This window comes from Amblyomma mixtum, chromosome 1, assembly GCF_055824585.1.
Source record: "Amblyomma mixtum isolate Tamu chromosome 1, ASM5582458v1, whole genome shotgun sequence".
Taxonomy (NCBI): domain Eukaryota; kingdom Metazoa; phylum Arthropoda; class Arachnida; order Ixodida; family Ixodidae; genus Amblyomma; species Amblyomma mixtum.
The window spans coordinates 73,973,238-73,999,842 of record NC_143012.1 but is presented as its reverse complement, the minus strand read 5'-3'; the positions used below and the strand labels follow the sequence as shown (position 1 = coordinate 73,999,842).

The window sequence follows — 26,605 nt, the reverse complement described above, 5'->3', positions numbered from 1 at the left end:
TCACACAGAAGGAAATTAACACGGAAGTTGGGAAGGAGGTGATGACAGCAGAAAAAAAAACAAGAAATAAAACCTAAATGACGCTCCGGACAGCAAGAATAAAAAGAGAGCCAGTAAATAAAATACAGAGCCCTTGTTCCTCATATCAGCTCTGCGTTGGGTATCCATCACAACGCGCCGAGCTGCAGTTATCATCCATCCGTTCGAACCAGCCACCAGGATCTGGGACTGGAAATAAAATTTCCCCTCTCTCTCTCTTTGACTTGTCTGCGGTGCTGTTGGGCGAAAGCATGCATGTCGCGTCAATGGCGAGCTTTCTAAAATGCGCACGATCGGAAACACCAATGGATGAACTGAATACGCAACTGTGAGAACGTCTAGTATTTATTGGCAGCCATTGTTGCCTTTTCAGCCACTGGCTGGAAGTCCCTATGTTGAAAAACCAACCACAGCGGCACAAGAACTGGCTCAGCCAGGAATATCCGCCTGACCGGGACTCCGTCGCCCAGTAACGCAGATTATACAGGGTTGCCAGATCGCTGCGACCACAAGTAGTCAAATTAGCCCCCGCCGTATCCCAAATGTAGCCAAAAGCTAAAATTTTGAGTAGCCTAAAAGTAGCCTGAAATCTACTTTTTCAGAGTTAACTCCTCAGGTATGTTAAATTAATTTTATGCGAGGATATTTGCATATTATTTTTTTGACACACATGACCTCTCAGATGGCGGTCATGGCATAGTTTTCCCGCCCAGTACGCACCATCATTGAGGTTATGAGCTACGTTTGTTTGTTTGTTTATTGGGGTTTAACGTTCCAAAGTGACTCAGGCTATGAGAGACGCCGTAGTGAAAGGCTCCGGAAATTTCGACCACCTGGGGTTCTTTAACGTGCACTGACATTGCACAGAACATGAGCCTCGAGAATTTCGCCTTCAAGAAATTTAGCTGCGGCGGCCGGGATCGAAACCGCGTCTTTCGGGTCAGCAGCCGAGCGCCATAACCACTGAGCCATCGCGGCGGGGCGGTTATGAGCTACGGAAAGCAGATACTGCACCAGTTTAAGAAGTGCAGCCACGCAGGAATGCAAGCTAATCCGTGATAAGGCAAGTGCGGTCTGTATCAAAAATGTCGTGTTTGATTTTCTCAGAGCAAAAAAAAAATACCGAAAAAAAAGGACAAAGCACGAATAGCATCCCACAGTAAAGTCACCGTGGAATATTATGCATTCAGCTAAATAGTGTAGTTCAAGCTCACGGTAATTTCCGAGAACACAACATCAAAATTAAAAACTACAATTAATTCCAAGCCAAATTTTAGAACAATAAATGGCGGTTTGTACAAAATCTAGTACAACAGTAAACAGAAAGTGGGCTTAATTAAGAGGGATCTCAGTCATCAAGAGCTTGTCGGGAAGCGGAACTGCTTGATCCATACGAAATATGTTGGTGCTGAAACGGGACAGACATTACTGGACTGGTTGAAAATCCGCCACCCCCGTTCCTGGCGAGCCCGAACGTGACGTGGAGGAGCGTCTACAACGACTAGTTGGGCATTCTATTTCGCATGTTGGTTTTAATTAGCGACACCTGGTTGAACACTTGTTCGACGGCGGCGTCTAACTCGGGTATTGACAACAAATAGAGCGTGAGCTCAGATTTCAGTGGGTTTTGCCAGCAACGTTGTTTTTTTGTATTGCTCACGCTTACCCATACTTAATTTATCGACCATGTGCCCTCTGCCAAATCGTCAGCTCTTATTTCGACCAGGCGATACTCAGAGTCTGGTGCAGAAATTTTGCTAGAAGTACCGAATTTCGAAAAGATGCAGGTCACTCCGAAGCTTGAGGTTCGCAGGAAGCTGCTTCAGCGCACTTTTGCACTCTATAATAAAGTTGCCGACCTTTCCATGAGAAATTATCAGAGTCGCCGAGGGAAAACTTCTAGAGGTTCACGAGAAAAAGAAATCCCATACCGCATGCCTTGACACATGAGATATGTGTTGCTCCTGCTCCGGTTTGTCAGGCTCCGCATAGCCAGGCATTAGAAATCTTGCCGTTAGCGCTTTACAAAAGAACTAATTCCTCGTTTAGCCTGACAGGGCCCGGTCCTCGCGCTGAAGCTTGTTATTAGAAATTCAAGAAGAAGTAAACTTTAGCCATGAGTGCACATTTCGCTTTATACTCTTGCTGCATTGCAGCGTTCACTGCTTTTCACTGTTTCAAAGGAGCTTGTAGGGTAACCCACTTATTGACTGTTGAACGCAAGGCAGGTACAACGCTGAGCCATTTTGTCGCACAGAAGCTGGTCTTGACATGATAGCCAGCACTGGTAGCACTGCTGCCATCAACCAATTATCCGGGACATCGACCGAGATGATGGTGTTTCCCTGCGCTATTGCTGGTTTTTTGGGGACGTTTTCTCGTACAACAAGTAGCGAAGATCGATGAATAGCGCATCAATCGCCCCCATACAGGCTAGCTGTAGGGAAATGCACACACATTTTAAAAGAACGCATTTTCTGCCTTCTTGTTTTGTGCAACGGCTGTTGGGCTGCACACACATGACAGTCGCCTCGTATGCCCCAACGTTCAAACAATATTTCACTGCTGAATGCTAACAGCGTGTTCAGCTCAGAAAATGGCCCCTCCGCAGATGCATCGGTCTCTGCAGCACAAAGCCGAGAAAGGCTGTAACAAAATCACTAAAGATATGCGTTGCAGAGCAGAGATTATAACGGCTTTTACTTTTTTTTGTACATGTATGCACAGGCAACAATGCAGCCCAAAAATAGCCACATATAGCCAAAGGCAATGTTTTGACGCCAGTTCGAACAGTTCGCGTTGTTTAGCGTGAGTAGCTGCTGTTCACAGATTGGCCGCGGGGGGGCTCTTTTCGCCGCTCGTGCTTGTCAGCCGCCGTGTGGCCGCCGTATACTCGGCGCGCGAGCCGGAAACTGCGATGACGAGTGCTTCCACGGCGCCCGTCGCATTTATGTGCTGTTTTTGAAGGAAAGAAATAAAACGCTCTTTTTTTTTATTTCGCCAATCATTTGTAACAGTTCGCTGTATCAGAACCACTTCTCGAGGAACCGTTTCAGTCCGTGCCCCTCAAGGGCGAGGTTTAAGGTGCAACGTAACCACTTCGTAACTACAAGGGGAAGCTTTGGGCCAGTTGGTCAGACATGTTGGGGAGGAGGAATAACCGCAAACTTGACCGCTCGTCCTGTCCTCTTCTCGATCTTCAGTCCTGTCAAGTTTGCGGTTATTCCTCCTCCCCAACTTCGTAACTACTCCGCCGCCCGAAAGTGTAAAGAACAGACAGAATCCTTAGGCAACATTACTGCCAGAAAATAAAAATGCATAAACAAAAACGCAATCTGGACGTCCGTCGCAGAAGCTACTTTCTACTATTTGGAGGAGTCGCCGTCAGCGACAATCACGCTTCCGAAACTCCGCAGCAAGAATTTGTAGAATTTGTAGCAATTGTAGAATGATTAGCGAGAGAAGAAAAACTAGACAGTGCTTCATTTCTCTCCTAAAAAATGCCCCATAAATGCCACGACCGCCGTGAATGCGCGCTGCCATCGCAGTCGAGGAGACACGCGGTGAGTATGGCAGCATGGCGGCTGACGAGCACGAGCGGCGAGAAGAGACCGCCTGCGACCAAGCTCTGAGGAGCAGCTACTCACACGAAGCGAGCTATCAGACAGGAAAGCGGAAGAATATCGGACGAGCATGCGCCTAGTTATCGGCCAGCGCCGCCTCGACGCGGCCACTGCGCCCCGTAGTGGCGGGGAAGCAGCTTTAAAACGCCGCTCCAGCATCTTGCCGACATCGTGCCTTCACCCTTTCAGTCTGGGCCTGTGCGCCGACTGAGAAGCACGACCTGCGGCAAACGGGCATAGGCTGGGTCCCATGCGTCAAGCGTCATGTTCCGTCCGGGCGTTGCCTTAATGCTCCTCTTCGCCTGCTTTGTGGGTGAGTTTTCAATCCAGTGTGTCACTTGTTTCAGGATTGCCGCAATTTATTCCAGGACTGCTGCTTGCAGTTTTATTCTTTCATACTTTTATTCTATTCTTTTATTCTTTTATTTATTTTATTATACTTTTATTCTTTCATAATTTCCGCATAGGATGGGGGGCCTTGGCGAGAGCTTCCGGGTTCGAGGGTCCGGTCGGTTAGGCCTCGGGCAAAACGGCCGACCCCTTCGTTCCCAGAGTTCCCCGGGTGCGCAGGTACCCACACTAGGCTTACAGTGCGGTCTCAGTTTTGTCTACCTGCCGCCCAAATCCTCTGCCGGCACCCTCTTTGCAGCTACATGTGAGGGCACCCCGGAGGCGCACCCAAACCGCAGCGCTAAAAATTGGCCTAGCGGCACGAACACGCAAGAGGGTGACTCCGCTATTTAGCCTGCGTGGCCAACTTTTCACGCTTCCCCTTCTAGCAACCTAGAAAGCAGCAGCAGTTCTCCAATTTCTCCATCCATGCCTCAAACAGTCTCTATGAGAATGGATGAAGGAGGGAGTGAAGGAAAGAAAGAAAGAGAGAGAGAGAGAGAGAGAAAGAAGGAAAGAGAGAAGGAAAGAAAGAAGGAAAGAGGGAAAGAAAGACAGAAAGGAACAGCGCAAAACATCGGGACAAGAGACAAGCGCTGTCTCTTGTTCCGATGTTTTGCGCTGTTCCATCAAGAATGAATAACCAACATGCCCAAGCTGCTGTCCTTACAGAAAGGAAGACAGAAAGAAAGGAAGAAAGAAAGAATTAAAAAAGAAAGGAAGAAAGAAAGAAAAAAGAAAGGAGGAAAGAAAGAAAGAAAACATAATGGTTCTTCATAGTGGCAATCCCAGCAATAGTTCAATATTTTTGACCAGACGGGTCCATTAGCCTGCTCGAACTCACAATCGATATTTTTATTCTGCCTACGATTAACACGAGGAATGCAAGCCATTTAAAGTTGAATCTCTTTTTAACACGCAACCTTTATGGTCAGATATTGCTGCAGTTCTATGGCGCTAAAATTTGGAATGACATCCCGCATGAGGTCAAAATATCTAGCAACTATCAACCCCCTTAAAAACATTGTGTCTTAGTGACATCCGGCATGAGATCAAAATATCTAGCAACTTTCAACCCCTTTAAAAACATTGTGTCTTAGTAATATGTAATAGTTTAGCTATGAGCTGCTTTTCTTATTTTGTGACTATGGGCCCAATCTAGCCGGCCATCAAATTTGGATGCGTGATTTGTGTGTTTACTAAAGCGAAAATTAAAAAAAACTTGGCACATCACACAGTGAGCAGCTGCCCACATAGCCAAAGCTGGGGTTTAGAAGGAGGTTAGCACAAGCGAGGTGGTAAAGCTCCTGCTTGGCGCTACGCTTACTCTGTGGTTTCGGTGCCACGATGTATACTGGCGGCGCTGGCACAGAGACACTTCAACTGAGAACACACTGGTTGCCCGTAGGAGAGGTTGTTCTAACAGTGTGTGCGCAAGCACCTTGTGACCTAAACTCTTCAAGGTAAGGGCACGAATGAGAATTGCAAGCTAGCATTTATAGAAGCCGGGTACGTTACAGGGGAAAACAGCTAGTGCATGTCAGGTAACAGCAGGTCTCTTGAAGGACCGTTGTGAGATTGTGCTGGAAAAACTGGCCACCCTCAATGAGCAATTTTTCGTGACCTCGTGTGTAAAAGATTATGTGAAGAACGCTAAAGATCGTCCTATTTGATGCGTATGGGGACGTCAAGGTACAAAAAAAATTTCAGAGCGATCAGTTTACTGTCCATTGTTCAAAGGCAGTTAATGAGAAAATTTCTAATAGAACCTGGACAGCCATAGTCTGCGATCAATAAAAGGACGAAGCGGACTTTCGTGAATGCTACTCGACAGTCAACCATACTCACACTATCAATCAGGTGACGGATAATTGCGCTAAATATAACCAATCTCTACGTATAGCCTTCGTGAACTACGTGAAAGCATGTTATTGTTCACAGCGCAACAAGAAGGGGAAAAAAGCGCTTGTTTGTGTTACTCTATCGTCTTTCGTTTTTCCCGTTCTTGTTGCGCTGTGAACAATATCATGAATACTTACCAACTCGCCCAGATTTCTGCTTTGCTGAGAAAGCATGTGATTCATTCCAAGCCTCAGCAGTTATGCAGGCGTTAGCGTGTCAGGGTGTAGAAGAGCCATATGTGAACATACTAGAATATATCTCTAGCTGCTGCACCGCAATTACTCCACCATAGAAACAGCAAGCAAATTTTTATTAGAACCGATGCCACGAACAGAGGCACGATCTATGCAGGGATGTTCACTGCTTGCTTTCGGACGCTGGAGAACACCTTAGTGGTCTGCGGTGCGCTGCTGACATTGTCTTATTATATAATTGAGAGGATGAATTGCAAAGCACAGTGAATGACTTAGACCGGTAGCGTAGAACGGTAGGTTTAAAAATTAATATGGAGAAAACTGAACAAATGATCAACAGCCTCGGAAGGAAAGGCCAGTTTAAGAAACCTGGCTAGGTGTGGAGAGTGGTAGAACGGTAGGAATATATCTACCACGGAAAGTGACCGAAGATACAGACCACGAAATTGAAGCAACTAGAAGAAGAATGGGGTGGCACGCATTTGGAAGGAACTCTCAGATCATGGATGACCATACTCATACCTGCAGTGAGATGATTTCGAAATGCGCAGAATTAACATACAGCTACAAGATCTTTCATAGATTGCGTGAAAGTATTTGACTCAGTCGAAACCTCAGCTGCCATGCATGATAATCGGAACCAGGTTGTGGAAGAGGTATACTTAAAGTGCTGGAAAATATGTGCAGCGACTGCTCACCCTTTACAGTCTTCTGAAGAGAACGTAACAAAATATAGCAAGGAATGGTGTCAGGTGGGTCGAAACTATCCCTCGAGTACAATTAGGAAAGTGTTTACAGGAGGTATTGAGATATCTAGATTGGGAAGTGCAGACTAAAAATTTAATGGAGAAACCCTTAAGTAATCTGCTGTTCGCGGACGACATTTGTTTGCAAAGTAACACCTGTGACAAATTGAAAAGGATCATTAGGGACCTAGACAGGCGAAGAATAGTCGGTATAAAGATTAACATGAATAAAGTTGAAGTAATGTTCAGAAATTTCGCAAGGAAACATCGTTTACGATAGGCAGCTAAGCAGCAGAGGTGTTCAGGGAATAACATCTTCTGATGGCAAGTAGTGACCCCAGATCCGGACCACGAGAATTAGGTATCTTGAATAACAATGATGTTCTAAACATTTTAGAGGTACTATAACTTTATTAATAACAGTTCGCCAATATTTCTCAACAGGAAAGTGCTTAACAGCTGAACCTTCGAAGCACTATGCTATGGGGAAGGAACGTGAAGGCTATCGAAAAAGGTTGATCTGAAACTGACGACTGCTGAGCAGGCTATAGAAATAAAACAATCGTTCTTGAAAAAAACAGGAAGACTCTAGGCTGAGTAAGAGAAGAAGCGAGAGTTAACTATATCGAGTCAAAATAAAGAAGAGGCCTGTAATGCGAAAGCCAGATAACCGTTGTTCGTTAATATTATCCTACGAGTAAATGAGGTGCGCGAATGAAATAGGGAAGTTTGCGAAGATAAACTTGGGCGCATCTCATGCTTGACGATTAATTGCAGCATTATGGAAGAGGCCCGGTCCTCCAATGGACACAGCTGGGTTGAAAACGATGATAATGTCAGCTGCGCTTGGCCCTTGTGATTGAAACTGCGTTACCTCGGGCATTGGGTTTGGTTACTGAATCATCTGCTTTTTTTTTTAAAGTGAGCTTGATTGCCCCATGGCATAAAACAGCAGGTAATGATAGATGAGAGGGCCTAAATAAATGAGAAAAGTTTGCTGATCTAATGAAATCGAGGACTGAACTGTGATGAGGCCCTTTTGTCCAAGCGGTGTACGAAGCCCTATTATTGGGTGAAAAACCCGCCGCCGCTAGGTGCCGAATTCTCGTCGGCTTCAGCGCCGGGCAAACCGACAGCAGGTGGTGAATAACGGCCTCAAAGTTCTAGAAAAGAAGTCCGTGGTAAAGATCATCAGTGCATTAATCCATAGCCAGCGGAAATATTTTTATATTTGCAGCAATCTTTGTTTTTCCTTTGTTACAGGCACAAGTTGCAAAACTATTGACTGTTTAGAGACTGGGGAGTCGTTCCTAAGAGACAGCTGCGGCTACAACCAGACATGCACGTAAGTGTCAAATATTGCGTATTAAATCACTAAATTTCTGGTCAACACGCTTTAAATGCCATTTGGATTTCATTGCACCCTTAAAATAATCATAAACGACTATAGTAGAATTGGTGCCACGCTAGCTCATTCCAAATTTGAAAGGACAAGTTGAAAGTAATCGACTATCAATTGTTCAGTGACAGGTGGTGTGCCAGGTTTGATGCGGTTATGTTGGTACTCTAATTTCAATAAATTAGTTTCTCGCGCTTTCTTCTTTAATTAGGTTAGAGGGGTGAAAAGGTGCTCAAAAATTCCGACACAGAAAAACAGAGACGCATTGAGTTTCTCTATTGCTGTGCGTTGGCCGCTATGAACGCTTTTTCACTCCTGCAATGCCTAAGCAACTAGTCCTAACTATGGCCATTTAGGTAAGGATAATATGGTTGCATCGATGGAGCCATGCTGCGTGTTTATTTTTTATAGAAATTCTGATAAGAATGCATTTAAAGCACGATTTCTGACCCACGGCCAGGCACGAGTGAGGGTGGTAATGAAAGGTGGCCACCCTTCAAAATCGTAGCTTCGTGAATGGCGGCTGTGTAAAGTCAGTTGGGTAGCATGGTTTGAGTGCCGTTCCGCGAAAGGTTCTGTTCCCCTTTCTTGGGCATCACAATAAAATAATGGGAATGGGAGAAACGATCGTGGCTGCTGCTTAAGAAGAGGTAATGTAGTTATTGAGCATTAAGAAAGAAAATATGCTGATTTCTCGCAATGTTTTAGAAATCGCTTTTTTTAACTCTTGGTAGCCCTGGTCACAAACGGTTAATATCAGATTCATACATTTATGGAAATATAGCCACCTAATTTCGCTAGCATGTTTTCTTCTATATAATGATACGGAAGACACTACCATGCATGAATCACCATGTCGTATTCGCCTATGACTGCTATATAATTTAGAATCAAATTTTTCTCTCATGCTGTTTCGATTTCAACAGCCCAGCGTTGGAGGCGACGTCAAAGTGTGGGTATACTTCAAGTGAGGCATGAAAAAACGTCGATATAACCGCGGCTTAATCATTTTTATTCACTAGAGGGCTGAAGCCAGCCTCCTTCAAGAGCCGGAATGACAACGAATGTAGAACCAGCGATAATATTGCAGTTTTTTCAAGCCTCACATGAACTCTAACCACAATTTGACGTCAGAGACATTGGTCGGCTGTTGAAACCGAAACAGCATGAAAAAGAAATTCGATTATGATCATTTAGCGCTTGCAGGAAAATACCACATGGTGAGTGATGTTTGTAATGATGCGGAAGCAATAATTATACAAGAAAAAACGCACCCAAAAGTTAGGTGTCTGAACTCCTTTAAGGTGCAGCGTTCACTTGCTTCTGGAAGTGGCCGACGCTTCCATGCCGCTACGAAGTGCAGGCCGCAAGCTTCGAGCTTGAGGCTGTTTTTTCGCGCCATGCATAGTACGAAATAATTATGATTGAAAGGACTTTCTGGGTTTAGGCAAAAAAAAACAGGAATGTGTGCTGAGTATTCTTTATTACGTTCTAAAAACTCCCTATGCATGGTAATTACAATCAAAAACATGAAAGCATTTTGCAGTTTTGAGAAAAGCCACATAACTGCTAAAATAACAAATGGGGGCCCTCGAAAGTTTTGTGGTAGTTGATTTATTAAAATACAAGGGCAATGGCAGTAACAAAAGCTCCAAGCAATGTTGTCATGTGTGATTAGAGGAATTGGCGTGCAGAGTAGCAGCACAAAAAATATGTGATAAAGAAGGTAGCTCCGCCATTGAAACTTCCCATTAGCAGCGCAGTCATGCAGGGGAAAAAATGTTTGTCTTATTAAGTGAGAAGAAATTACTACTCAAATTCGCTAATTTTTTTGGTTCGCAGTTTTACAATTTTGCATATTTCGTCTTCCAGCTAATGTCATATCGTATTTTGTTTTATTTGCCTGCGAATACTTTTCCCTTCTGTGGAGTAAAAAAATTTCTAAGGTTTTTGCCCCTCATTTCAGGGTTCACTGCATGTCTGCTTGCTTAACCGAAACCAGAGCCCATGTTTACGGAACCGTGTTTTATGCATTGGTAAGTACAGTGTGTTTATGCCCATCCTGATTGTGAATTTTTTCGACAGAATTTAAGGTGATATAGCCCAAGTAGACGTTTCTGACCCTTTAGATTCAATATACCACTTAAAGTTCTTGCCGTTACACGCCATGGCACATTTAATGCCGCAGCTTGAGATGTCAGCAGCAAAAGTCCACGCAACTCATCGGGAAAAGGGCCAGGCATCTAGAACGAAGAGCGCAGCTAGGTAGCTACAACATACGGCCACAACAGCTTAAAACTCTGCTTTAAAAATATTTCAGGCTGGCAGTTGGAAAGCACGAGCTGAAGCAATTTGCTAAAGAGGCCAGGTAGGAAGAATACTTTAACGAGGCGAAATTGCGATAAGCAACCGTGTTATCGACCCTTTTTTCTTCGTGATCAATGCCTTCATAAAGGAAAAATGGGATTGAAGGATAGAGAATCAAGCGAGAAAGAGCATGAGGGCAATACTCACACATATGCAGCAGGCCAGAAAGGCCTCAGGTGCCCGTCGAATTGAGATACTTCAACAGCGGATAAGATCCGGGGCGGTGGCCACAACAATCTGCTGCCCTCAAGGCCTACGACGAGCTTTTCTGCTTCCTGAGAACGACTGAGCTGAGGGACCAATTTTGACTGTGCCGCTCACTCTTTCGCTCTTTCCGTTCTCAATCCCATCACCCCGCTGTTTGCCTGTTTAAGCGCCAGGTCGCCAGGCGTAGTCATTATCCTCTTTGATATTCGCTTATGGCTTATAGAAATGCTTGTGTTAAAACCCATGGGTAAATGAAAGTAACCGTGCACTACCCGGTAATCAAAATGGCAGTGGAAAAACTTCGAAAAAGGTTTCGTTTGTCAGTGTTAATCAAAACATACTTCGCATTCCCGGGTATTCAGTTGAACGTACACTAACAATATTTGCTGATGTTGGAGCATCAGTTTTCTCTATCTGACCTTTCTAGAGGTTCATTGTTGCCAGTCTCCATTCCTTCAAAATCCAGCAGCAATATCGTTTGAAGCTTATTTCGTTGAACTATTACTCAGCCGAATACATCTTATTCTCAAAGTAACAAATATTCCTATGATGAAGCGTAACAAACTTGTGAGTTCTATGACTCCTATTAGGTCGTTTTGGCAGGAAGCGTATTTTTACGCAGAAGCCAACTTAGTGGCTGCTCAGAGCGCTCTTATTGCTACACAACACAAGCAAGGGTTACTTCCGTAGTACGTCATACTTCCAATTCTGCTTAGGCTGTAGAATCATTTTTTTTAAGAACGCCGTAAAAGACGTATGTGATTGTAGTATTTCCACTGCCTGAAGACAATATCACAGACTACCAGCCCAAGGCCAACAGCTGAACAGAAGCTAAAGATTGTTTAAAACAAGACGCGGACTGAAAATTATACTGTAATTAAGGAATTTAAAACAAATGGAGGAGAAAATTTAGATTTCAGGACTCGGGAGCATAAAGCTGCCATTTGTGGTGTGGGAGTGCGTTCCTTTCATTAGGCTGCTATCACATTAGCCAACAGTGACCGAAACCAACGCGCATAAGGAAAAGTTTCGATTTTCTAAATTTTTTTTCTCACTCACTGGAGATAATAGAGAAAATATTTTATTGCTGAAGGATAACTGATTACAAATTTGAATAAAAAAACACAGCCGCAAGCCACCACTGCGATCAAAATCCACGACCACCGAAGGTTGTGGATTCGAAGGTCGTCAGTTGGACCCTACAGGTGGCATGTGGTAGTTTTTTCTTCTATTTTCTAATCAATTATCTTTCAGCTATAATATAATCATTCTAATATTTACCTGTTTATTAACCCTACCAATTAAATAAAAGAGTCTAAATAGTCCCTTATGCTCCTCTGTTTCGATGACGGTTGCCTTCCTCAATTCAAATGTCTGTCATATTGAACCCTTCATTCTCTGTCCCTTGTCTCCTCAGTTTACGAGTGTATTGACTAGAGTCCCGCTCAGGTCACAGGAATTATATCGTTTTTTCTTAAGGATATTAATCGGCGAAAAAATATTTGGAAAGTTTCGGCTTGAATATCTCTCAAATCTCTTAAGAGAAAAAAAGTATGTAACAGCTGTATCTTACTGGTACTCACCAACGGGGAAGAAACGTGGAAGAAAAAAACGGGGGATTCAGCTTAAGTTAAGGACAACGCAGCAAGCTATGAAAAGAAACATGATCGCTGTTGTGTTAAGAGAGCGCAAGCGGGCAGAGTAGGGTGAGGGAACAAACGCGAGTTAATGACATCCTGGTAAAAAACAAGAGGATGAAATGGGCTTGGGCAGGGCATGCAATGCGACGGGAGAACAACCGCTGGTCCTTAAGGATAATGGAGTGGATTTCAGGAGAAGGTAAGGGTAGCAGGGAGCCCCAGGAAGTTGGGTGGGCGGATGAGATTTAGAAGTTTGCAGGATACGGTGGCTACAGTTGGCAAAGGACAGGGCAATGACTTCGCTGTGGTTTAGCACCTACATCAGCTTGAGCTAGGCGATAACGTGAGCTAGATAATTTTATGGTTTCATATTAACTTCAGATGGCAACTAACGGCTGGTATCGTTAACGCGGAAGAAATTTTACTTGGGAACGCTGCCACTCCTACGCTACCTTGTCACTACACAAAGCGACGGCCGCCCATGGTAGTGAAATAAAACTGAAGTAATGTGGAGCTCCTTGCGAGGTACGCGGATTCGCGACTGTGCTAAATTGCGCATTCATATGCACCGTTCAAAGCTCTCAGCCATCACGCAGTGAGGACAATATCACCCGTCTGAAACTTCAACGGCCATATTGTTTAAGCGGTCCGGGCACCACTACAAGTAATGGCAATGATTCGCAAAGCAGGATGTGCTGGTAAACACATGCCGTCTAAGATGGTGTCGCTGCACTTTGAATGTCTTGAGCAAAAATGAGCTCACCGTCCTCCTGTGCTTTACGCTTAAGAACTTCAGCGATCCAGTCGCCTTCTCGTCTGTTGAAGAAGTAGGCGTTACGACGTGTCTTAGGAAATTCAACGAGGTAAGAGCGTTCGAGGGACCCCGATTTCCATGTGATCAAATAAGCTGCACTTATACGTAATACTGCGCGGAAGTGTCTACCCTCACTGCCTGTATTCAGAGTTGCGATCTCAACAAGGCTTCAATACCTAATGATAGGAAGTCAGAAGTCATTGCGCCTTTTCAATAATTTATACAATGTCAGTCTTTGGGCTTACTTGACTTCATATTACACAGAAAGGGGGAGATCTCTTTAGGCGTTAATAGGTGCATTGATGGAGCCTTCAACAAAGTCTAACAGTGGAACTCTGACTTCCGGGTTTGTAATAAACTGCAGGTCATTCGCCCGACTGATGTGCACCGCGCTGACCGCTATTACAACGCCTGAAAAAGAGTCACACTCCAGGCAACTGAACACACTTTGTGGGCCTCGATTTAGGAGATGTCACTCTATGACACGTTTTAATGAAAATTTGAAGCACTTTGTTGACATGCCGCAAAACAGCAAGGTAACATAATGACCTCAGTGCGGCTTCCGGAATGCCACATTGCCTCTGACCTTTGTCAAAGGCCATCTCTCAACAGAAGATTGATCCTACTTCTCGAAGTTCTGTGTCGTACACTAGCGAAACCAACGAACTCCGCAGAAAGAATGAAGCAGCACAAAGCGGATGTCAAACAAATGAACAGAGATCGCAGAGCGGAGGCCGAACACTGCGAGGCACGTGGCCATAAGATTGTCTTCGAGGGGATCATTTTGCTGGACACTGAGCCGCGCCCGCACAAGAGGCTCATACTTGAGTCATGACACATTTAGCGGACGCGGGGACTAGCTGTAAACCGCTCGCTAGAAGCCCTTCCGCTTCTTACATCCACGGTCTAGACTCAGTGACCCGGCGGCTGACTAAACGATGGCTTAAAAGGGCAAGTTGCAACTCGCCCACGGTCACACCTGATGATTTAAGTGAGTAGGTGGTGAAACCCTGTTTTTTTTAATTTTTATTTCGCGTTCTTTTCTGGTATAAATTTCCTTTCCAAGCAGGCAGGCCTCTGTGGAATGATTTCTTTTGAAAGATCGATATCACTTTGAACACATGTTAATGTCAATCCGCTTTTACAGTAACCTCCATAGCTTACAAAATATGGCCCACTGCCTAGTGCCGTGGAAGGACAGTTTATAATCTAGCGTTGCTCGTGGTATCCCGGCTGCAGGGTCTCGGCACTGAATGTAGTTTTGGTGAGAAGTCTTAAGGCCACAGCGTTCAGCTGCAGCGTAATTAATGTTCCTAGGATGCTCCGTGTAGAGGACCATTCAAAACACAAGCCAAGCAGGAAGCTTCTCTACCGCGAGAAGAAAGCTTCTTCTAGCATTTCAAGGTAATTCTGTCTTCAATAGTGCCGTAATGGCTCTATGTATGGGGCTGAAGCGAAAAGCGTTTGCCCTTAAGAGTTTTGACCAAGACAGTGCTTGCTTTAATTTATTACTGAAATCAGAGCCGCGCGTTTCACAATTGAAATACAATGATCTTTTAGCCTCCTCGTTCAGTGAGACGTACTACCGTGAAGAACTCCTCAATGCTAAGGATATCGTCACGAAAGTGGGCACACTTTTGTCAACGCGATGGCAAACAGTCATCTGAGAAAATTTTTCAAATGCGTTTCACACATTTCGGTGCTAACTGCTCGAACTTAGTTATGGTACTCTCCTTTTTTAGCGCGACTGGAAACGTGTCATAACCGTTGCATGATCATCTGGAGAATTCAATTTTCTGGGTACAGAAATATTTTCATGGTGTTTTTCTTTCACCAAAAGGAATCATCAATTTGCAAGAGCGCGCTTCACGACCTCCGGATATCGGCCTGGAACAAATCAGAAATGACAGCGTCTTTGCAATTTTTTAAGGTAAATCGTACCGACTACACCGGCTCAATGCGATATGGCGCCACATCTGAAAGGTAAAGAAATCCCTTCTTCCTGCTTTCTTGTCATGCATTTTGCTGTTTGTATCCCCACAAGTTTACCCCTGATACAATGCGATTTTGAGTGCAGCTCTTCACGCTGCGCGTTTACCAGCCAAGTCTACCTCACTTGTCCCGGTAGAGGAACTGGCAGGACGTGTCGCAGCACGCTTTTGCGTTGCACTTATATAGTCTCCTCCCTGGTTTGTAGTTTGCACATTCTGCGTGTACAGACACAGGTCTATAGATAGTCTATAGATGATCTATAGACTTATGGCCATACATTTTCTATAGACTACCTATAGACTTGTGGCCATAAACTTAATGTAGTTACTGTCTATAGACAGTCTACAGACAAAATTCTACTGGCCCAGTAGACATGTTTATCGATTGTAGATTACTGTCTATAGACAGTCTATAGACAAGTCTACTGCCCAGTAGACATATGTTTATAGATTGTCTATAGACATTCTATAGGTGTGTGGCCTGGCATTGCTATAGATCTTTGTCTATAGACAGTCTATAGACTTATGTCTACTAAACCATTAGTAGACCATTAGTAGACTGCCTTTAGACAGATGGTCTACAACTGTTGAGAAGGCAACCAGACAGAGTTTACAAATGATACGATCAATTTACCTACAAATTTAGTTTATTTCCAAGCTATCCAGGCTGGGAGTATGCAATACATGCAGCCATATGAATGCACCACAGTAAACTAAAAGATGAAAGTAACATGCCGGCTAGTTTCCTGAGAAGCATTCCTGCGGCCTGTTTTCTGCAGTCAATCATCCGGGCATGTTCACCTGTACAGTACAAAGGAAAAATTAATATAAAGGGAACTGAAAAAAAATTCCCATTCCATCTGTGCTTTACAATGCAAGGCAAATCCTGGCTATGCCATTTGAGAAGGGCAATCTTGATCTTTTGGTTTGGTTTTATGGGGTTCAAAGACCCAAGGCGACACACGATATTAGACGCTGCAGAATAACTTCGGCCACCTGTGCAGAGTACACAGGACTTTAGCATTTTGCCTTCCATTAAACTGCGACCGCGTAGGCAGGGATCGAACCTGCATCTTGCAGGTCGCCAGACGAACATGATAACCACTGAGCTGTCACGCCGTCTTCATCATTTCGTTTAATGCACATGACAGATTCTAAGTTGTTTCATGAAACATTGTAACAAAGAACCATCATCCCTGGAGCATTCTACTCTGAATCCAGTTCTGATACTGATTTCTGTGTGGCAATACTGTTACAGCCACTACTGATCTCTATATGGCATTCCTTTTACATTATTTGTAACAGAAGACTTCGAAGAACTGTGCCACATATCCTCATTGACTCGCTACGAGCTGTTGAGAATGCCACCTCCACAAAATACAGATTCAATTCGCCTTACACAGTGGTCCAAAAAGGAGAATATTGTAGCATTTATTCTTATAACCGCTATAGAAGAAGCTCTTCAAAATACCCTGCATGAAGCCTGCATAATCTACTTAAACGGGCACAAGCTATGCAAAACCAGCAGGCAGAAGAGAAACAGTTCACCACAGATTTGCGCCTATAACTTGAAGCACAAAGACGGAACAACATACTCATACATCAGCGCGCGCTCTTAGAAACAAGCGGGTTGCAGCGCTTCCATGCCGCGCTCACTATTCAGAAAACTCATACAGCACACATAGGCTGCAGCTGCACCATTTCAAAAGCAGTCGCGAGCTTGAGACAACATATTACTGTCACGATAAAACACCGTCTGAAATTCACTTAATTTTTCCTTCAAGTGCAGCCCCAACAGCGTAGTAAGGAGGTGTTTTTTGTATGGAGGTAACCTAACCTAACGCTGCTAGAAATATCAGAGAAAGCATTGAACGGGCTCAAAGTCGAAAATGTTTCAATGAAACAATTAACGTCTTCACCAACAGGCGCAGCTATAATAACACAGCGAGAGCTGAATTGCATTTGAGGCGCATATAAGTGGCGAGTTACATCGGTGCTTTCGTAAAGTAGCAGTCTGAAATTAGAAACACATAATTTGCCTCTCACGCAAATGCTATTCGAGAAATCTGTGCACGCGTGAGCGGGATTCATGAACGAGCCACTCGGAACGAAATGTAAGCCATCTCTTGTCGAGCCGACCTTTACTAGGCTTTCAAAATGAAGTGCCCGCAGGCCAGCGGCAGCGGCCAACGGCTCTGATGACAGACATGGACGAATCCATACGTGTTCAACGAAAGGGAGACAGGATGCAGCTCGTAGGTTTTTCGCGGTGTTTGTGCACGCCGGCCATTCGCGCCGGCAACGAATTTTATTCACTCATCACACTATAAGCATTCCTCCAGCGCCGCTTGACTACAACTTTGACAAACGTCCCATGCTCCAGTCTGTAGCGTTACAATACACCTTTGCTGAAACGTCGGCGTCCACGACGAGCACCGAGCGAGCGTCCATACATAGCAAGCAATGCACACCTCACAAAGAACAGCCCTCCATGGTCCGGACAGGCGATAGCACAGAAATTAAAAAAATTAATGTAATCCACCTCAGAACGCGAGTGTATGTACGTTCTGGGATGCGCCAAGTAAATTGAGCTCACACGGCGCTAACTAACGCACTGTTCCATTTAGACCGTCATTCACAGGCTAAACGACATTTCTGGCCGCGCATCTAACTTGAAACGCGAAAAATCTAGTAGAGTGCTCGCGACATGTGGCTTACCATCAAGAGTATCGCACCGATTGCCTTTCCGCGGATTAGTAAAGGCAGTGGCACAGGCTTAAGCGGCATTAGTCGAGAACCCGATGGCTTCCGCCACATATAACGCTGCTAAGAAACGAAGATAGGACGTTTGTCGCTGCGCACATAATCTGTTCTGGTCAAATGTTTAGGGGAATCCCCCAAGGTGGAGTAAATTTGTAATAAGGGAGTAATTACTCATTGGCATCCACCCAAGCTTGGGTGGATGCCAATGAGTAATTACTCCCTTATTATAATCTGTTCTGCACGCACAGCTCTGCTTATTGTGGTTTAGGAGACCAAATCAATAAAATATAACTGTGTGGACTTGCCGTAAGCGGGCGATGAAGTTAGATTTTGGTGAAAATGTAATCCGCGAGAGAACAAGTCGACGCCACCGATGCATCCACGCACACGGTTGTTTGCAGCCCGAATGATTTTCCGCCGTCTCGCGGTAAAACGGGTAAAACGTAAAATAGAAACCCATTTCACGGTTGTATTTTTATCACTCGCACTCTTGCCATGTGCAGTTGGATCTGGTATCCAGGACCACGGAAGGAAATTGGTTTATAAGCTTAAATTATTCTGTTACCCTCTAAAAACCTTATTGTTTTCGTGAAAACAGAACCGAAATCTAACTGCTTGTCCATACACGCCGCATCTCCCACCGAATAGTATGTGGTACACTTCTGAAATAATAGTTATAATGTCGAATAGCATAACGTATGTTTTGCGTGTTTTTGTGTTTAGAAAACTGATATGCGCGACATCAGCGTGTCATCGGCTCCGGAGAAACAGGTGCAAGGGTAGGGTGTCTAGCAAGGGTAAGAACGAAAAAATGCTGGCTTTGCGATAGTTGCGTGGCAGCACTTTTTGACGTGAATACAAACTTCAAAGGTGTAAATGGCAGATGTTAATCACACAGAGGACCATGCTCTTTGAGCCTATTCTAAAGTGTTTATAAGGGATGGGCGCATCCTTAAATTTTGACAACAGTGTTTCCCCCTTTATTTTCAAGACGTTTTAGAGAGAAATGTAGAACCGCTGATGAAATGTTTCTGAATTCAGCGCGTTGGACAGTAACGATCAAAAGCTGGAATTGAATTGTCTGGAGCGATACCTTTAAAGAATGGCGTATTCATTGATGTAGTACAGTTTGCGGGAGCGCTTACTTCAAGAGTGGCTGCCTTTCCCCGGCTTACTTGTTGGCATTATTTAATTTTATTGACAATATACGTCATGGTATAACGAAAACGAGCTGATCAAGGTTTCTGAAAACAATATACAGGAGGGTGTTGTAATCTCCTCCCGCAGTGCTTGCTAATTTTCGTAATAGCGAAGGAGGTGAAGGACTCCAGACATAGTTGCAGTCACCAGATGCAGGTCCCCTCAGCATGCAGTGCAAAAAGAAATGACATTGTTCTGCACTTAGACGAAGGTCGGTGTTTATGTCATTATTAGATAAAATTATGATTGTTATAGACTGGTCTACAGAGAGTAGACTATCTATAGTGTATAGTCTATAGAAAGTCTATAGACCGTCTATAGACGAAAGCAAATTAAAGCAGCTATAGACCTTAGTCTTTAGAGAGTCTCCCCGCATGGGGGCGTCTGCAGCCTGCAGACGTTGGTGAGTGGCGACACCACGGGGTATCCCGAGCATCCGCAGGGACATCCCCGCAGAGGGATGATGGTGAGCATGCTTCACCACGGACCCGAGCATCCGCGCTTAGCCGTGCGTGGCATCGCCGTGTCCGTGGAAAACGGGATCCTGGTGGTTGAGCCGATGCCGAGCGTGTGGACCCTTAAGGCCCCTCGGCGGAGGCAACACACCACTTTGGCCCCAGCTTCCTGTAGACGGCACCTCCGGCCTGACCCGACCGGGGGAAATCGGCAGTCGCCTTTTCCTGTCCTCCCCTCTATCTTTCACTTTCCTATTTCCTTTCTTACAAATTTCCTGTATCCTCCTCTCTTCTTCGTTTTTTCCTCTTTTTCCTGGTGGCGAGGGTTAACCGTGTCTGACCAACTACCCTGAGTTGAGTCATATTAGGTTATAGTTAAGGTGTACAGCTGGCGTGGGCAGGACTTTCTTTCAAGTTCCTGTCGCGTTCCCTTGTTGGACTCCATGGTGGGTGGCTGGCACCATGACCGAAAAACATCAATTTTTTTATGGCTCCCCCCCTTTCCAAACCTGATCGCTCTCTCAAAAGAGGGCGGAACGAAGCACCGACTTTTTCACTAAAAAGAAACCAACTTTCACAAAATTTCATATTATGCACAGTAACTGTGAAGAAAAGCAAGCCCGAATCATATCCCCATTTTTGTTACCAAATGGCTAACAGATACCTTAGGGCCTGGCTACAAGGTATCAAAAATGTCCAGCGGCGACCTACTCCTTGAACTACGCGAGCGCATCCAGTGCTCGAAACTCGTAAACATTGCTTCTATAGGGGACATCTCTGTCTCCGTGACTCCACACCGATCCCTCAACTCAGTCAAAGGCGTTATCTCAGAGGCTGACTTTATTCACCTAACAGAAACCGAAATGCTTCAAGGACTCTCCGACCAAAATGTAATTGACGTCCACAGGACCAAAATCCGCAAGGATAACAAGGAAATATGCACTAAACACATGGTCCTTACATTTAACACCAGCAGCCTGCCCGAAACAATCGAAGTAGGATTCCTGAAAGTCAACGTAAGGCACTACATACCCAATCCCCGTCGCTGTTTCAATTTCCAGAAGTTTGGTTATGGCTCACAGAGCTGCCGCGGCCGCAAAACCTGCTCGAAATGCGCATCAAAGGACCACCAGTCTGAGGAATGTGACGCAGCTATACGCTGCGCAAACTGCGAAGGAGACCATGCTGCGTACTCCAGGGCGTGTCCGTCCTGGAAAAAGGAAAAAGAAATCATCACCATAAAGACCAAAAAAAAAACATTTCATTTAAAGAAGCCAGAAGGTATTTTGCACTTACAAATTCATTCGCCTTCTCAGCAAATTCAAACTTCGCTGATGTGGTGCGCAGGGGCGTAGCACCACACAGCACTCCGGCACCTGCCGAGGCCAGTTCCACTGTGCCTGTAGCAGGGCCACCCTCGCCCCAGGCAGGGGCAGCGAAAGCTGCTCTGCGAAGTCCAAGCCAGGGAGTGCCGGCCCATGGGTCAGCATCCCGCAGGACTTCCCCCCGTCGGGGGAGGCCCGACACCAACACATCCGCGGCTTAGCGGTCCTCCAGCACCTCTGGTGAGGTGACGGATACAGCTCCCATTCCGCCCGCATTGCAGCGGCGGACCGGCTCTCTCGAGCGAAGGAAAGATGGAACCCCGGTGACGGGCCCAGAACAGTAAATTCCTTCCGTTCCATTCCCACCCAAAAACACAAACATGACATTTGTGGTTCAATGGAACTGTAGAGGAATGTTGAGAAACTACAGTGATATAACACATATTCTAGGGTCAGTGATGCCTCTAGCTTTATGTCTTCAAGAGATCAATCTTGGTCCACAACATTCAAATATCTTAAAACATTATAAAACTTTTAGGCGTGATCGCGAGCATGCAAATAGACTCTCGGGAGGCGTCGCAATCGTCATTCAAAGCGGCGTCCCGGCTGAAGAAATCAAACTGAAAACAAAACTTGAGGCGGTTGCGGTTAGTGTCATCAGCTACGAAGCAATAACAATATGTTCTGTATATCTTCCCCTACACATCACTTTAACATGCCAAGATCTAGAAGGGCTGATCGATGAACTACCGGAGCCATTTCTGGTAGTTGGCGATTTTAACGCTTACTCTCCATTTTGGGGAAGTGAACGTTGTGACTCTAGAGGCCAAACAGTTGAAGATTTTATACTTTCGAATAACGTCTGTCATTTAAATACGGGAAAAACGACATATTGCTGTCCAAGCTCAGCAAAAATGAGCTCTCTCGATTTAGCTTTCGCATCACCATTAGTTTTCAACGATTTTAAATGGCATGTTTTAAATGACCCCATGGGCAGCGATAACTTACCTACCGTCATCAGGCTCTCATCGTCCACTCCAATCATCCCTACAAGGCCACGGCGCTAGAAAATTCAGCTCGCCGACTGGTCACTTTTTACAAAAAGTGCCACTCTGGAAAAGGAATTTTGTCACCACCTCAGCACAGATGAAATTAATGAGAAGTTTACTGAATGCATAATATCGCGGCATAATGTGGTATAGCAACACTCGCTATACCACAAACAACAGGACTTGCACAAAAGAAACAAAGTGTGGTGGAAACAGGAATGCACATTAGCAAAAAAAGCAACAAAACAAAGCCTGGAGCGCTTTGCGTCGATATCCCACTCCAGAGAACTTACTTACCTTTAAGAAGGCAAAATCCAGAGCGCGGTATGTGCGAAGAAATGCAGAGAAAACCTCTTGGCAGAAATATGTCTCCGCAATTAGCAGTTCAATAACATCAAAGAAAGTGTGGGAAAAAGTTCGTAAATTTACTGGTGACCATACCCCTTTCACACTTCCTCTCTTGACAGCACCCGGGACACAAACATCTTTAGAAGAACAGGCCAACATATTGGGCGAGCATTTTGCCGAGATCTCAAGCTCATCCAATTACACAAACACATTTCAGAAATACAAAGCAATAGCTGAAAAACCAAAATTTCCATCTGGAGCAGGTATGCATGAAGATTACAACCAGCCTCTCACACTGCAAGAATTAAATAAGGTATTATCTTCTGGAAAAAAGAGAGCACCAGGACCAGACAACGTGCATTACGCTACGTTCGCCCATCTCTCTGAGGCTGCTGTAGAGGCAATGTTAAAATTCTTTAATAAAATCTGGATAACTGGAAATATACCTGATGAGTGGAAAAAAGCAGTCATAATACCTTTTCTCAAACCCGGAAAACCACCAACAAGTCCTAGCAGTTACAGACGAATAGCCCTCACCAGCTGCATTGCTAAATCTTTCGAAAGGGTAATAAACATTAGACTGACCTTCGTACTTGAATCTCGGAAACTATTAGATACTCACCAATGTGGGTTTAAAAAAGCATGCTCGACCACAGATCACCTTGTCCGCCTAGAAAACACCATCCGGGAGGCGTTCATCCGCAAGCAGCACTGTATCGGGGTCTTCTTCAACCTGGAGAAGGCTTACAATACCACGTGGAGGTTCGGTATCCTCCGTGACCTAGCGGACCTAGGTATCCTCGGCAGGATGCTGGGCTGTTTGAGCGACTTCCTGACCAATCGCACGTTCAGAGTCCGCCTAGGCGCAACCTTCTCCAACACTTTCATTCAAGAAACTGGCGTAACCCAGGGCTGCATTCTCAGCACGACCTTATTCATCATCAAAATGAACTCCATAGGAAAAGTAATCCCAAAATCCATAATGTACTCAGTTTACTTAGACGACCTCCAAATAGCATGCACGTCTTCTAGCATACCTACCTGTGAGCGACAGATACAAATAACAGTAAATAAACTGGCTACCTGGGCAGATAGAAACGGATTTAGATTTTCCCGTCAGAAAACAGTAGCGGTTCTTTTCTCTTTGAGACGAGGCCTACGGGCCGACCCCACAGTATATTTAAACCAAACCCCATTACCTGTCAAACAAGAGCATAAATTTCTAGGGATAACTTTCGATAAAAAAGCTCACTTTCTTACCACATATAAATAGCTTAAAGAAAAAGCTTCCAAGGCTCTCAATGTGCTGAAAATACTGTCAAGAAAACGCTGGGGGTCTGATAGGGCTTCCCTGTTACATATATATCGTTCTCTGGTTCGCTCTAAGTTATACTATGGCTCCATATTATATGGCTCAGCAAGACCGTCCTACATAACACGACTGGATCCTGTCCACAATCTTGGTTTAAGGTTGTCTTCCGGTGCTTACAGAACTTCCCCAATAGCAAGCCTGTATGTGGAAACTAATGAACCTTCCTTACAAGATAGAAGAACTGCGCTAACTTGTACATACATCCTCAAAATCCTTTCTCAGCCCAAACATCTCTGTTACCCAATTGTCACGAAATGCCCATCTCGAATACTCTTCAACAACAAGCCTCACGTGATTAAGCCGTTGCTCTTGCGCTTCGAAAAAAATGCCAAGCTCTGAACATACTAAATGAAATTAAAAATATTGCCCCAACACACGAAGCGCTACCACCGTGGTACACTCTCCCCACAGTGTGTGACGTCACACTAACACACCCCAGGAAAACCTGTACGCCACACGACCATATAATACAAGAATATGTAGCACTACAAGAAAAAAATTGAGGGGGAACTTTGACTGTCTAAAGTGCGGACAGGCGGAAGCGCTTTCCGCACCACTTTCACTGCTTCATTGGCACTGGTGGCGTCACATAGAATTGAGTGCTAATTACTAAGTGATGACAAATCACTAATTAATCGTTAATTACTGGTTAATGCAAGAATACTAATTAACTGTTAATTAATGTCGCTTAAGCTTCGCCTTTAGGAGTGGAACGCGACAGCGTGTTGTAGCGCTGCCAGGGAGTCCACAGAACGCCACCACCCGTTCGGCGCGATGCCTTGCCCTTTGAACGCAACGCTTTTTGAGGAAAGGAAATGGCACAGTAATTCTGTGTCATATCGGTGGACACGTGAATCGCACCGTAGAGAAAGGGAGGAAGTGGGATTGAAAGAAGACAAAGAGGGCCCGTAATGGAGAAAATGAAAATTGTATTTGAGGAAAGGAAATTACGCAGTAACTGTCTCACATATCATGGTGGACAGCCGTCAAAATTCAGGGGGGGGGGGGGGGGCATTTTTTGACCTTAAGTGTGGTCACTGATGTGTGGTTAAGATGTTAAGCTTCGCCTCTAAGAGTGGAACGCGACAGCGCCTGGCAACGCTGCCAGGGAGTACATAGAACGCCATCGCCCATTCCGTTCTACGCCTCGCTCGTCGGTTTTTGAGGAAAGGAAATGTAGCTGTCTCTCATATCTCGGTGGACACCTAAACCTCGCAGGAAAGGAAGGGAGGAGGATGGGAGTGAGCGAAGACACCGTATTCACTAGACGCGCCTTGTTCATTCCAAACCGTTGAGCTGGCATGGCGGAGTGGATAGCATGCTCGTCTCGCACGCCGAAGACCGGGGTTCGATTCCCGAGCTCGACCAATTTCCTACTTGTTTTTATTTATTTATATGGCCTGACTAGAAAAGTTAATTTGGCTAATTGGGTAATTAAGAAATTAACTAGGCTCAGTCCCACTTACTTGAAGCATCACTATACGATCCCTTCAGTTGGTTGCATGGTTGCTAGCCAAAGTACAATTGGCCCCGTTTCAAGTTCGCGCACTGTGACGTCACGATCGTTTCGACCAATTGAAAAGCGTGACATTTGTGTCGACAACTGCTGCTTACAACGATGAGACATTAAAGGCTTCCGCCTTAAAATACAGAAAGTACACTGCATTTTATACTGATGGGTCAAAAACTCATGCTCATGTAGGAAGCGCAGTAATAGAAGGAAAAAATAAAAATGCAGTACGACTGCCCTCATGTGCTACAGTTTTCACCGCTGAGTGTTATGCCATTTGTGTTGCGGTACAGAAAATAACAAATGAAAACATCAAAAACAACATCATTTATACAGATTCACTGAGCGTCCTTACAGCATTAAACTCCAAAAATGCCATGGAGCCACTGATGGAAGCATCATACACAATATAGTAAATGTACAACACAAAAACATGTTATAAAATTCTGCTGGGTTCCCAGTCATGTTGGTATTAGGGACAATGAGAGAGCCGACATTTGTGCTGCACAAACCAGAACCACTGAAATAAAACATGTGAATTTGCCTCCTAGGGATTACATGAAGTTAGTACATAGCAAACTAAGAGCCAAGTGGCAAGCTTCTTGGGAAAATGAAGGAAACAACAAGCTGCGTACCATAAAGCCCATTTTAAATGATTGGAAATCATGCCGCCATAGAGAGCGTTTTATCGAAGTAATTTTATGTCGGTTACGCATAGGTCACACACACATCGCCCATAACTTCTTATTAACAAAAAAAGACAAACCTGTGTGTGAAATGTGTGGTGTGGAGCTCACAGTAAATCATATTTAAATTTCTTGTTCGTATCTCGAAGAACTTAGAAAAAAAATTTTTACGGTATTTTACAACGAACACATTCCATTTCATCCCGCATTGCTTTTAGGCGAGCAAACACTTCTCGAGTTTTCACTCGTTTGTAAGTTTCTAAACAAAGCCAATGTTTTAAATCTATTATAATGCAACCTCGATACACTTGACATAAAATCATCTAAACTTGTGTTTGGCGTATGATAGCCATAGTTGCTTATGCGGCATAAAACCCCATATAACTAATCTTTAGAGAGTCTATAGACCATCTATTGACGAAAAGAAATTGAGGCAGCTATAGACCTTTGTCTATAGATTTCCTATAGACTGTCTATAGACAAAAGGAAAAATATAACGGATGGATATAGAGTATATAAAAAGTCTGTAGAAAGTCTATTCAGCATTTTTATAAGGGGCGTCATCACGCGCGACTCAGTTATTTC

At 44.6% G+C, this 26,605-nt stretch overlaps 1 protein-coding gene across 1 annotated transcript in view; it reads left to right on the top strand.

Annotated features, from left to right (window-relative positions):
• Positions 1 to 3,850: 3,850 nt before the first annotated feature.
• LOC149366790 (receptor-type tyrosine-protein phosphatase kappa-like) overlaps positions 3,851 to 26,605 on the top strand; it is a 141,017-nt gene continuing 118,262 nt past the window's right edge. Inside the window, exons 1-4 of the mRNA XM_089552409.1 lie at positions 3,851 to 3,975; positions 8,158 to 8,239; positions 10,260 to 10,329; positions 15,162 to 15,304. Of these exons, the coding sequence (XP_089408535.1) occupies positions 3,927 to 3,975; positions 8,158 to 8,239; positions 10,260 to 10,329; positions 15,162 to 15,304 (344 nt within the window). The 5' untranslated portion in view covers positions 3,851 to 3,926. The remainder of the gene's footprint in view (positions 3,976 to 8,157; positions 8,240 to 10,259; positions 10,330 to 15,161; positions 15,305 to 26,605) is intronic.